Source organism: Anabrus simplex, chromosome 12, assembly GCF_040414725.1.
Source record: "Anabrus simplex isolate iqAnaSimp1 chromosome 12, ASM4041472v1, whole genome shotgun sequence".
NCBI classification, from domain to species: Eukaryota; Metazoa; Arthropoda; class Insecta; order Orthoptera; family Tettigoniidae; genus Anabrus; species Anabrus simplex.
In genome coordinates, this window is record NC_090276.1 from 38,694,007 (window position 1) to 38,707,756 (window position 13,750).

The 13,750-nt window shown below is 38.1% G+C and overlaps 1 protein-coding gene across 1 annotated transcript in view; it reads left to right on the forward strand.

Annotated features, from left to right (window-relative positions):
* LOC136884556 (uncharacterized) overlaps window positions 1–13,750 on the forward strand; it is a 92,866-nt gene that overhangs the window by 39,013 nt on the left and 40,103 nt on the right. Inside the window, exons 4-5 of the mRNA XM_067156812.2 lie at window positions 3,071–3,519; window positions 7,759–8,328. Coding sequence (XP_067012913.2) covers window positions 3,071–3,519; window positions 7,759–8,328 — 1,019 coding nt within the window. The remainder of the gene's footprint in view (window positions 1–3,070; window positions 3,520–7,758; window positions 8,329–13,750) is intronic.

Genomic DNA, 13,750 nt, shown 5'->3' on the forward strand with positions numbered 1-13,750 from the left:
ATTGAGTTATGCCAATGTGAATTTTTTTTTCTTTTAGTCTAAAATTTGTCAAAACCCGCACATTACTTCTTTTATATTAGTATTTTAAAACTGAGATAAAATTTTCAGCCAGATCTGGTGAGCTAGTTGGCCTGAGGAGCATTTTGTAAATACATCAAAATGACTTTAAAATTTTGTTAAATTTGTTAATATCTCAAAAACTATTGTTGATAGAAACTTGGAAACTTTGTATGTTGTATCATATTCAGTGGCGTATCCTGGAATATCCACTGAGGCAGGCAGCTAGTAACCATGCTGCAGCACAATGTATTAAGTAAATTTCAATTCTACTCACCCTAATTACATGTAGGTTAAGTTGACCCTGCGACTCTTTTTTGCAGAATTCCTTTGTGATGTCGCTGTAGGAGTCCTCGCGTGCTTTCATCTCAACAAGAAGATCCTTTTCTATAAACATCATTCTTAATGCAGAGAGACAACTTTGAGAATTGCTGACGAAATATTTTATTTGCTTCAGGGCCAAGCAAGAGCGTTCTACTGATGATGATGATGATGAAGCAGGAATAGTTGTAATCAATGTGCACAATTTATAAAGCTTGAGAAGACTGCTGTGGAGACCACTGGTCAATAGAATTTCTTTATTTGAGCCACAGTCTTATCTTTGAAGTGTATAGAAGTGAAAATCGCCTTCAATTCGGATGTAAGTCGTACTCCATCATCATCATCATCATCATACAAAGGGTACTATATCAAAATATTTTCCATAGACTTCAATCAATTTACTGAATTGCTCTTCAGGAGGTTGTCATAAAAATAAAATTCTTACAATCAAGCATTTTAATGAAGGACAGATCTCCTAAAGAACAGAAGAGAGATGTTTATTTGCTATTTGTTTTACGTCACACCGACACAGATAGGTCTTTGGCGACGATGGTATAGGAAAGGCCTAGGAAGTGGAAGGAAGCGGCCGTGGCCTTAATTAAGGTACAGCCCCGGCATTTGCCTGGTGTGAAAATGGGAAACCACGAAAAACCATCTTCAGGGCTGCCGACAGTGGGGCTCGAACCCACTATCTCCCGATTACTGGATACTGCCCGCACTTAAGCGACTGCAGCTATCGAGCTCGGTAAGAGATATGTTAACTGTACTACTCATATAATATGTATTTCCAGGTAAACCCTCCTATAGTCATCTTTAACTGAAAATGAAGTTTCTTCCTTTCTTCTCTTTCTTTGTGGATCAAATTTCTCTTCTGTTCTGTCCTAGACATTAGCAAATCCACTGTCGCATTATACTGTAGTTTGTAAGGATTTCACTTCTCTGGTGCAAAATGCAATGTCTAGGGTCTAAGATTGAAGGATGTTTTATGTAACATCAATGAAAATATTTCATTAAAAACATTCAGAATAAAATTGAACTGCAATTCCATTAACTTCGCAAAGTACACTCTTGCCTCATTGATTGTAATGTTATCCCAGTTCCCGCAGGACAATAGACAACTGTGAAAAATTCGAAACATTGATCATAATTCCTACGAATTTAGCTTCCCCAACCTGAATCTTTATTCAGCGGTCATTACAGTACAGATGCTTTGAATTAAATTGTTCTGTATTAGTGGAGAAAGTCCTGTAAATACACTCGCTTTTGTGATATGACATCTAACTTTTCATCAAATACTGCTAACAGTTTAATTAGTTCAATGTAATCTGCTCTGTTGTTGGTTTCAGTAGCCTCATTGTGCCCACTTCAGTCAGCCATTTCAGAATTTTCCCATATTTCTTAATGGCTTCATTGTACCTAAGAACATTTTCCTGCTTCTGCTTATCCAACTGCAAATCTATCGTAGTTTTACCAAAGATACATAAGGTTTTCCATGCGTGGATATGACAATCTGATATCTCATGCCTTGCAATAGCAGTGTGCAGATTGTTTAGATCTGCATATCCACGTTTCTTGCTGTTCCAGGGGGAATTTTGAACAACAATCAGCAAGGCCAATAATTTGTTCAGTGACTCAGAGCTGCAGAGCAAGTTTCTGTATTGAACTGGCGAACACAATTCTTGTTGTCTGCTTTTAAATTTGCGAGGGAAGGGAGAGGTCTCCCAGCTTTAACTATTTGAATCTTTTTATCAAACGAACGGGTTGTAAACGGCTTTTCAAACAGATTTACAATTATATCCGTTTTTGACTCGTCCATAGTTAATACCACAGTGCACAAAACAGAATAAAACACTGAGCACAAGGAATAGCACAGGAACAGCACACGGTGAATGAACTTATAGTCAGTCACTATTCAAGCACAGGAGGGAGGTAAATCACTCCAATGGCATTGGTCAATTTCGCCACGAAGGGTTTTCGCTAGGGGGTAATTCCGTGGGTCCCATGCGCTGTAAACTTGGACGTGCTGGCTTTCTCCACATTGCTAACGGATGGCAGAGGTTAGCACATGTGTGGTGACCAAGTCTGACCCAGTTTCAATTGCAGCATCATAATTCGGAGGGTTTCAGAACTAAGTCTGCCACCGAATGCAATTTTAAGATTGAATACCTTACTTCCTTAACTTCTCCATATGCTCTCTCTATCTTTCTAGAGTGGAAGAGATGGCGAGGCTACACCAGCACCACACGCAAGTCAAGCAACGGAACTAGTACTGTTGCGCGGAACTTCTGCAAGATGAAATTAATATTTGACTTGAAACGACCTAAAATCAAACTCAGACAATTCTTTGCACTATCATAATGCATGCAATGAATGCCTTCCATGCAAGGAAAATATGCCCCTGATCATAGTGATACTGACATAAAATTATCAAAATCCTAAGGTGAAAGGGTGAAAATTGCAAATTTTAGGATTCTTCACAGATGCATTGCCGTAAGAATACTTGCACGGTATATTTTGTGTAACATGACCACCTGTCTTTGTTAACCAGGTTTTACTCTGCATGCCCTAATTCAAGTACCATGATCCTCATTCTTCAAGGGATGTTATTTGTATTGTCTCAAACCCTATTTCTTTGAACCAAGGTACTGCTGAATATTTGGTTTGTGCTTATGAAAGTACAATCCTGTTTCAGAAGCATGGTGCAACAATGGCGAGCTGAACGTCAAGCTCGTCTAATGTCCAGGTTGATGAAGAAGACGGGCCATGGAGGATATTCCAGTGCCGTGTTTGGTACTGTACCTGCTTTGAATGGGGAAAATCATGCCTCCATCTCTAAAAAGATCAAGGAAAAATCAGCTCCAAAAACTGTCGACCCTGCAACTCGTCGTTCAACGGTTCACGAGTTTCGCCCAAGGCCTGAAGCTCTAAAAACTCCCAGAAAGCCTCCTCAGAAGGCACTTAATATTGAAGAGCGCAGGTCAACTATGCACACCTTTGCTGCTAGATCTGCCACAGTTCCCCCAAAGCTCCCTAGCAGAACCATTTCAGCTTCAAGACTACGACCTGCCCGACATGGGACTGTGTCAATGGCATCCAAGGAAATAAAGGAAACTATTCCAAAGAAAGCTCCGAACGTGGATGGTGAGTAAAATTCCTGTATCTATTTTTTTTTAATTCCATATTCCGCTACGCCTAATTTTTAAGGTGTCCTTTTAGAGTGTTCGGGGAGAAGACTGCTTCTTTTCATATGGGTGAGCTGAAAGGGACAGAAAAACTAGCTCCAAATTGGTAATCATTTATGTGACCTGAATGCTTCTAAGGTGCATGTGAATTTGAGAGTAATGATTAAAATGGAAATTGACAAATGTTTTGACTGAATGTGCAACTTGGATATAGAGTTCAAATCTTCAGTGACTGAGGACACTAAACTTGTCTGTTGCATGGAAGAAATTACTTTCCAGGCTTGTAGGCTTTATTTTAATGATGTTAGCAGCCAGATCTGACCTTCAGAAATGGCAGGCCTTTTGGCATAGTTTCTAGTTGGGCGCTAGTAACCCAAATCATCCAGGTCCTCCAAACCTGGAAAGTAATGACATGAAGCATAAGCTATTATTGCTCTGATGACAGCAAGCTGTCATCAGTCATAATTGTCCTCGCTATTATCCCTGTCAACATCAGACTTGTTCCTTTCGGAGAAAAGTGCTGGTGATGAACTTATCTTGTGTATTGATGAGCAAAGCCATTCTCATGTCCTTCACAGATGTTTATAACCTGTTTTTTGTGGCCTTCCTCTTCTTCTGTATCCTCCTGAAGATATCCATATCAGTTCCGTTTCTGAGATCTTTCCATTATCCATCCACAGAACATCGCCTACAAATTGTGGTCTTCTTATGGCAACAATTTTGTGCAAGCTACGTGGCACTTCATTCATGATGTGTTCATGGTAGCTTATCTTCCTAGGGTTCATCTGAGGCACTGGTTTTTTTTTTTTGGGGGGGGGGGGTCACCTTCACCTATTAACCAATATCTTAAACTATTTGTATCAGCACGGGTACTTTCTAATACAGGCACTTTATATTATTTGGGCCTGTCCACTGTATAAGCCACATAATTTTACGGTCGTCCTTGCTTACTAGGCAACTGATAGACTATTGCTCTCACAAAATGTATGTTCCTTATATGCATTTGCATGCATATGTATAGTTTTACATTGAAGAAGCACCTTTTTCACAATTTCCATTCAAATATAGCATTCTTGTTTAGATTTGACTACCAACAATCTAATATATTACAAATGGCCTGAATGTTAGGTATTCATACCTCCCTTAACCCCTTCCATGCCATGACCTCAGTGTCAATAAGTATCCAGAGTATTATTATTGCTATACTACATTTCTCCTTTTATGACTGGTGTTGAAGTTTTGGAAGCAACATTTCACTGTTATACACTCTCAATTTTGTTGTTTACAGTATGTCAACTGAACACTTGTTGGGTGACTGCATGATAAACAATGAAACTGATTGTGTGGGGTGGTTGTGTTTTTTAGGTTTAAAGAAAATGATATGCTTTTTCAAAATCACTCATATTTCTCTGAAAATGCAGAATAGGATTAATTTGCAATAATAGAACTAGTCTTAAATAGCTGCATTTATGATGACATGAAGAAAAGTGGAAAAAATCTCTAAATGCTTGCTCTTTATTTTCATCGCATTTATCACAGTTGTGATATTTTCATACGTCTACAAATTCAAAATGTACAGTAAAACCTCAATACATCATTTTTAAATGGGAGGGAGAAAATTATGATGAATGCGAGAAAACCATAAATGCTGGTAATATAAAAAAATTGGGTTAAAGCAAAACAATAAAATACATTTACTGTATTTTGACATATTTCTTTATGTAAACATCGTAGAGGCATCAAAATATTGCAACCACGATATACACGGTGGAAGAAATAAGCATAAGTTTTACGGCATTCTTTTTCACTTTCCTTTACATTGCATGTTAATTGAAAATCGTTACGGTCAGTTTTCTTATTGCAAATTACTGCTGTAAGTGTATATTACGATAGCCTGCATTTCCAGTGAAATACGAACAATTTCAAAGAATGTGTAATTTTTCATTATTTAGAACTGAAATAGAAAGTTTGTAAATTTCTTTTTTTTTTTTCTCTACTTGTTAAACGTTGCACTAACACGTCAGAAGGTTTTTGGCAATAGAAGGGTGGGAAAGGTCTATGTTTAGAAAGGTATCGGCTGTGTTAGGATGGGAAAGGGCTAAGTTTAGAAAGGTATCAGCTGTGTTGTTAATTAAGGTGCAGTCCCAGCATTTGCCTGGTGTGAAAATGGGAAAGCATGGAAAACCATCGTTAGGGCTGCCGACAGTGAAGCCACTATCTTCCGAAGGCAAGCTCAAAGCTGCGCGACTCTCAACACACGACCAACTTGCTCGGTCGTTTCGTGTTCTTCACTGCACATAGACTCAGTTAGAAACGTGGTGTACTTTCTCAATTCACCATCCATGAATTGTTTAATCAGTTTGTGAAATATAGCTCACTTAATTATGGACATTTGAATTGTAATCATGAGCATGAATTCTGCTCCCAGCTGACAAACTGTAATCCACACATTGTAGAGAGGACAGGGGGCGACGTTCGTTATCTTGGAAAGGATGAAGGGATGCACCAATACAAGGGCTGTTTTTAATAGCGGTGTTTGTAATATTTTGTAAATTTTTAGAATAGACTAGCAATAATTGCCCGTTGTTAAATTTAAAAGCAAATGTTTATTCAATGTTTCTACTGGAAAGCAATGACGGAAGAAACTCTTGAAATTTGTGGAGTGTTGTTATTTAATTCAAATGAACGAACAAAACTTACAGCATTTGATCTTTTCTTGGCAACATTATCGACACTGTTACTGGTCTAGTTAGGGTTAATATTTTAACTCATTCTTACGAGTCACGCATTTCACCAAGCTATTTGGGCAGAGGGTTAACTAACACCGCATTAACCCTCTCATCAGGAAACAGCTGCCCTACTAATCAAGGAGGCAGTGACTAAAAATCAGAGATCATGAACACACTTCTTGCATGGTTCTTTTGATCATTTCTTGCGCGGTATTTCGTTTTCTTCCTCAGGTCCGTCGTAGATATTCTTTCGTGATCGAAAAATGGAAGAAGTGCAGAAGGAAATAGTGGCACAAATTTTTCTGCTTTAGAAAAAGCATTACTTATTGAATTAGCCACCGAATACCGAAGCATTATAGAATGCAAGAAGATTGACGGTATAAAATTAAATGAAAAGGAAGATATTTGGGAAAGAATAACAGGGGAATTTAATAGCCCACGGACAGTGCGATCTACGAAACAAGTAAAATAGTTCTATAAAAATTTTCGCTTCCCTGTGCCAAGAGTTGTTTTCTGGAAGTAGGCACACCTTCACAGCAATAACACACACGAAAATAAATACACAGTTTAATTTCAGAGTGCATTTCTGTATAACCACTACGTAATACACAGTATAATGTTCATAAGTGTTGTATTATTGAAGTGGTGTTGTGCAACTGCATTCTTATATGCCATTGCAGTGCTGTCGTTATCAATGTGAAGAATGTCATCATTCTCAATTCCAGCATTCCTGTTCCTTCTCCTTCCTGTGAGATACTCATGCAGAGTCAAGTCCCGTGGGAGAAGTTCATCTCGAGTCTCCACAACAATATTGTGTAATACCGCTGTTGCTACTATTACGGTCAACGTAGTTTGTAGTTTAGTTCGCAAGCCCAAGTTTGTTTCGATCATCTGTGTATTCTAACCTTTTGCGAACTTCACCGACGAATTTACTGACGATGGTTTTTTACAGTCTATCTCTTCAGAAATTGTTCCTCATACAGATTTTCAAAGTCTTTACCACTTGTTATAGGCCTATTTCTCTTAGGAACTTAATTTAACAAATCTAAATAAAGTAACTCTGCATCAAACGCATGATTCACGGTGGCCATTTTGCTCTTGACTTCGAATAAACAGTTTAACCCTGGTGAAAGGAGGGGTTAACTTAACTCCGGTCTTAACCTAGAGTTAAAAATAACCCTCCTTGATGAAACGGAATGAATAGTCAAACTCAGTTAAAACTGTGTAACTCGGGGTTAGGGTTTAACCCACGTTGATGAAACCGGCCCTTAGGGAACTTGAAATATTTGTCATGAATGAGTAAATTCATAATTCCAATGATCACGATGACAAATCTTTCTAATTTGAGGCCTTGAACGTTACATTTACTAATGTCCACTTTTCTTGTTTCATTATTATTGATAAAACTTTATTTATGCTTCAAATTTATTATTGCTGTTAATTTCTAATAATATATTTGTCCATTACAGGTCCAAAACCCAACAGTGTCGTGAAAGGAAAAGTTAAGCCTCTTATCATAAGACATACCTTGGCAAGCAGGCTGCGTATGGAGAAAGCTAACCCTTTGATAGGGCTTAATATACCATCCCTGTCTCTCAATGCTGTAAATGCAGAAAGCACTTTGGATCCTAACACGAATAAACCTGGCCCTTCAAATGCCCGACAATCTCGATCAACTTCAGTTCCTGCTGCGCATAAAGTAAATGTAAGTCATCCTAAAACCCCATCGAAGGTGATGATCAATAATCCTCAGAAGACTCCAGTTGCTTCGCATATTGTTCCAAAGAAGTCAACTCTTGCTGGATCGAGCCAGAAGGAAACAGCTTCCCTGGAAAAGCCTAAAGCAAGTGGTAGGAAAAGTGTTTATGGTGGAGTTACTTCCAAGATATCCTCTAGACCCAGTAGCATCAGACGTTCTCTATCCAGTACCTACCTTGATCGCTTAGACAAAGGTGACGCTCAGAAATATGTCATAAGAAGCCAGTCTGAGCCAAATATAAAGGATGCAGATGAAAATCATTCCTCAATGAAGTTTCAAGGTAATATCTAACTCTTTGGTAAGCAGATATCTTACACATACATATTGGAAAGGGTACAGACAATTTTTAAGAATACTCACCGTACACAGTATAAACAATGGAAAACAGCAAACAAGAGGAGCAACATAAAGGGGACAAGTAACCTTTTAAGTTTTTTGTCTGTCAAAAATAAGATACAAATTTATGAAAACACCAGTGCATGTTTGTAAAAGAACACTTCATTTGTAAGAGAATGGTAGGTTTCCTTCTAAAAGAACATCCTCAATTTCTTCCAAATCACTGAAAGGATGCAGTCTGTCTTAAATAAATTCTTCAACGTAAGTTATTGACTTTCCGCTTAGATTTACCTCTTTTTTAAGGTTATTTGTCACCAACGTTCTTTGCTTCATACATCCAAGCTGCCCTAGTTTACTATATTGATATAAACGTCCTCCAACTTGAGCCGAAGTCCTGACACTGAGGACCAGTCCCTCTCCATCCCCCAAATACAGAGGTGTAGAGCCGGCGCCATTGGTCCTCAGGTCAGTTGTCGGTCAGAATGCCAGGTTGTAGAGCCAAGGAGCAGCCGTGGCCACCCTGTCTCTGCACCTGCAGATTACGACACCATTCCAAGCTATCATGTGATACGCACAATGCAGTGCTGACGTATTAGAAGTAAATCTCCAGTTGCTATATATGCCCAACCAGGCTAACATGTCCGAACTATATGTCTTCTGATTAAAGTTTTTTATTTATTCACTTACAGTAATAACGATATGATATACACTTTCTAATCACTAGATTGCATGCCGTAAGTCTGGATTAAATTCTAAACTTGTCCGCAGTGTTTATGGAGTGAGGGCTCATAGATAGATAAACATCTTTATTGACATAGTTAAGGGCGAAACAGACTTTCAACTTATTAGGTCGTGTTACGTACATTTAGTACATGTTGAAGAAATGTTAAGTACAGAAAAAAAATGACCAACCAGGCACCAGTGGGATCCGAACCCACAACCTCCCGATTTCGCGTAGGTTGCTCTACCAATTGAGATATGGTGGCCTAGGCCATCTTTGTTCTATTGGGAAGGATCTAAGCTACAGGTCTGGTACTACTACCATCACACTGTAGAGTGCATTTAAGTTGCCCGTTGAGGGCCAAGTCAATGAATATTGAATTTTCATGACTGCATTGTAATCAAAACCGACTTTCAACTTATTAGGTCATTTTACGTACATTTAGTACGTGTTGAAGAGATGTTCAGTACAGAACAAAAATGGCCAATCACACCAGTGGGATCCGAACCTACCCTCCCGATTTCGCGTCGGTTGCTCTACCAATTGAGCTATGGTGGCCTAGGCCATCTTTGTTCTGTTGGAAAGGATCTAAGCTTCGTGATGAGGATGAAATGATGATGAAGACGACACATACGCCCAGTGAAATTAACCAATTATGGTTTAAATTCCCGACCCTGCCGGGAATCTAAACCGGGACCTCTGTGACCAAAGGCCAGCACGCTAACCATTTAGCCATGGAGCCGGACTCCATGTTCAACTATGGACCTCTTAATACCATTAACAATTTGAAGACGAGCAGCGTGCGCCGTACATCAATGGTAATGTTCTGTGGAGGACGACGGACGTACAGCGTTAAGTTCTAGTGCTTATATGTCCGCTTCAGCGTACTACAAACATCAGCAGAGTGCTGGAACTCATTCCACGGTGCTTGTAGTTCATTTAAAAAATAGCAGGTGGCAGCACATCATCAGAACCTAATTCTATTATGATACTAAGTTGGTACTACCGAGGCAGCTTCATAGCCGTATGGTCTCGTGCAGTCGACAACTAGACACAATTAATGTATTTTTCATTTATTAATGTTTAGTATGTATGTTGTGTTTTATAATGTGTCATGGTGTGTGTGAATATATGAATTCATGTTTTATCAAAACATGCATTCTGAAAATGAAAAAATTGGAAGTAGAAAAAAGGTTTTTTAAAAAATAAATGTAGCTATAAAAGTAGTGGTTTTGCTCCAATTATGAAAAACAAGGTTCGTAAGCATAGCTCAAATGTTGCTGAATCCAAAATAGGTTTGTGTTTGTAGTTAAGGTTATCATTTATTTTGTAAAAAGAAAATGTATATTGAAAACTCATTAAAATGCTCGGTTCACAGTGTTGGAACGGACTTCACCTTCAGTGTGTTAACGAAAGTGAAAACAGTGTTTCGGTATCTTCAACAAGTTATTTGAAGTGGACATCCAAGCTTAATAACCCTACATAATTTGTGAATAACTCGATAGTTTGTACACATACCTGGATACCTTGTAATTGTTGTCGACAGGGTAGCTTCTTGTGATGCTGGCCAAGATGGAAGTGTTCTCGGTGATGATTCCCATTCAGCGATATTATGTGTTTTTAGTGCCAGATCATCCCAGAAGTATTTCTGCAGACATATTTTACTTCTTTTGAATAAACAACACGGCAGAATCCTTTGTGATATTCGTGAGAAAGTTATCAACAGCTCTAACATTTATTTTACAGGGTATTTGTTCGCTTACGGCATACAGTAAGAGATTTCAGAAGTTATGAGAACTTAAGCTTGTCGTTTCCTTCATAAAGGATCAGTTCAGGGTGGGATTGAAGACTTTATTTCCCATTAAATTGATAGGAGTTCCTTGCGTATCGTTTCCCTGTACACTGCCTTTACGACACACTTGGAATCTGTTTCTTCGTTTTTCTTGTTATTTTAGTGTATCATAGATTTGTCTTCAACTTTTCTCCTCTTAATCGTAAAATTATCCATTCAGAACTTAGGTTAAAAAAAAAGAATAATGAATACAGCAGTGTCAATTAACAACCTCAAAACATATCCAATTGACTGCTGGAGGCAAACTGTGTGCATGCACATGTCTGAATCTCCTGTATTGTATTCTGTTCATATGTTCGTGTGTCACACTAACATGGGTTTCTTACACTGATGCTCAATTTGGAGTCGAATTGAAGACTTTCTGTTCAACTGACAGGTGTTCCTTGCATATGTTGCCCTTCTTGTTTTCTTCTTCACAGCTTTCACGTCACACTTTGAATCTCTTCAATCTCTTGTTATTTTATTTTAGTCTATTGCAGACCTGTCTTCAACTGTTCTCCTAATCATAACTGTAACCATACTGAACTTAGATTTTCAAGAATTAACATTGTTGCAGGGTGTACTCCAGTGAGGAGGCAAAATACAGAGGCAAGAATTTGCTTATTCAGGCGCCATGGAGACTGGAATAGATATTGTCTGAAGTAGCTCATCCGTAACGCTATCCACTCCTAAATACACAGTAAGGCGAGAGAAAAAAGTATTTAGGGGTAACTTAGGATACTTGACCCAGGTACCACGTTTTTATTTTTAGGTATTTTTTAATAGCGTAACTATTATAGAATAATGTAATTAGGTTTTGTATTCGTATCCCAATAATATTCAGTTGTAATATCAAGAAAGTTTACATTCTAAATGTCTAAATTTTCATATTTGTTTATGTTCACAAAAGGGTAAAGTATCCCTTGAGTTCAGGATACTTGACCCAAATCTACTTGCTTTCAGACAATGCTCGAACAAGGGTGAAATAAAAAGGATTACAAGGACTACTATAATTTTAAGTGAAACTGCATTTATTATATGTCAGTTTCTAAAACTAACTGAACCGTTCTGCATGCTGCAAAGAAATGTCTTAGATTTAAAGTCACTCATGTCACATTACCATAAAATGTAATGGTTTCTAATAGCCTAAGCAAAGGAACCTGTGTGTGTTATGCATAGGCTACTATATAAATGTCTTACACAGTTAGGCTACTCGATGAGAAATTGAAAGTGGTGTTTAACTCTTTGAGCGCCAAGGGATTATTTTTCATTCATTTGTGATCTTGCCGAAAGTGCCAGGAATGATATTTCATCCCTCATGCAGACTCCTTAAGAAACCGTCGTAGTTCTTTGTTTTCCGTTAGATCGTAGCACAGTTCAGTGTATTCTTATCAAGGAAGGTGTGTAGTATCCAAATTTACCACAAGGAGCCACATAAAATTATTTGTTTCTGTACTTGTGCAAATAATCCCCGCACCCTGATTTTAGGAAGGCTTATTTTGAAAAGAATTTGTTTCTGTACTTGTGCAAATAATCCCCGCACCCTGATTTTAGGAAGGCTTATTTTGAAAAGAATTAAATGAACTAACATTCCATATCTCTCCGGGAGGTCCACGTGGTCTTTACGCAAATATGAACATGTAAATTTACGGATATAGCTGCTATTAAATTGAAATAATAAATAGCTTATAATTAAATAGTAATGTAACTCTACATTTCGTATTTATATGTATTGAATAGGTTGAACTACCTTATTTATTATTTCAATTTAATTGTGATGCAATTCAATACGGAACATTATGAAATTTTTCTTTAAATATAGCTGCTTTTCCTGAACATATTTGAGAAATACATTATCACTGCTATAAAATATTTTTGCCATGAAAATTATCAAGTAGGCCTAGGTATTTAATTAATCTGAAGTAGGCTCGATTCCCTGTAAGTCAAAAGATTCGTTGTCCCTTGCATTACTAGACTCCTCTCCTAAATTACTTACAGATTTGTTACACTCCACATCTAAAACACTTTTCACACGCAGTCTTATCTTTGCGCGGATGTTAACACGACCAGTGGTTGATAATTCTTTTTCTTGCAATGTAAGCAGTTGAAACACACATACACACACTGGCGAACTCGGATGTTACTTTTGCGATATGGTAAAACCTCGTTAATTCAAAGTCGTTGGGACATAAAAATTGGACTTTAAATTGCGTGATTTTGAATTAACCAACAACTCGTCCTTCAGAAGTGCCAACCCTTGCCGCGTCAATAAATATTCTAAGATCCGTTACTGCATGCAATTAACATTGATTCACAGTTTACAAACTTTAAAAAGCAATGGAGAAGAACTATTCCCAAAATGTATCCAACAAGGTGCATTTATAGTATTCAAAGAATGCACTTCGACAACTCACTAACAAACATAATCTCACGTAACGAAAGAAAAAAATTCAAACACGAGAAGTCTATGCTGGCTCCCCTGTGCAGGTACTTTATTCATTGCATTACTGTACTGTATGTATTTTTAGATGCCTTGTATTTGCACGGAAAGGACCAAACGCCCTTAAAGCATGGAGGCTTATCGAACTTTCCTATGACGAGGGGTGGAAGTCCTTCGCTTCCGTCTGCATTGCAACACAATACAGTGACCCCATATCGTTTTAAAAAAGTCCGTTTGGGCTAGGCATAAGTTTCATTGGCATTGACAATATTGTTCGTTGCGTACAAATTGCTGTGAGCCACGCTTGTTCGCCAACTGTCGGCATCGCCGAAGTGAATCGCCAGTGTTCGCGAATTCTGCTTCTTTGCACACTG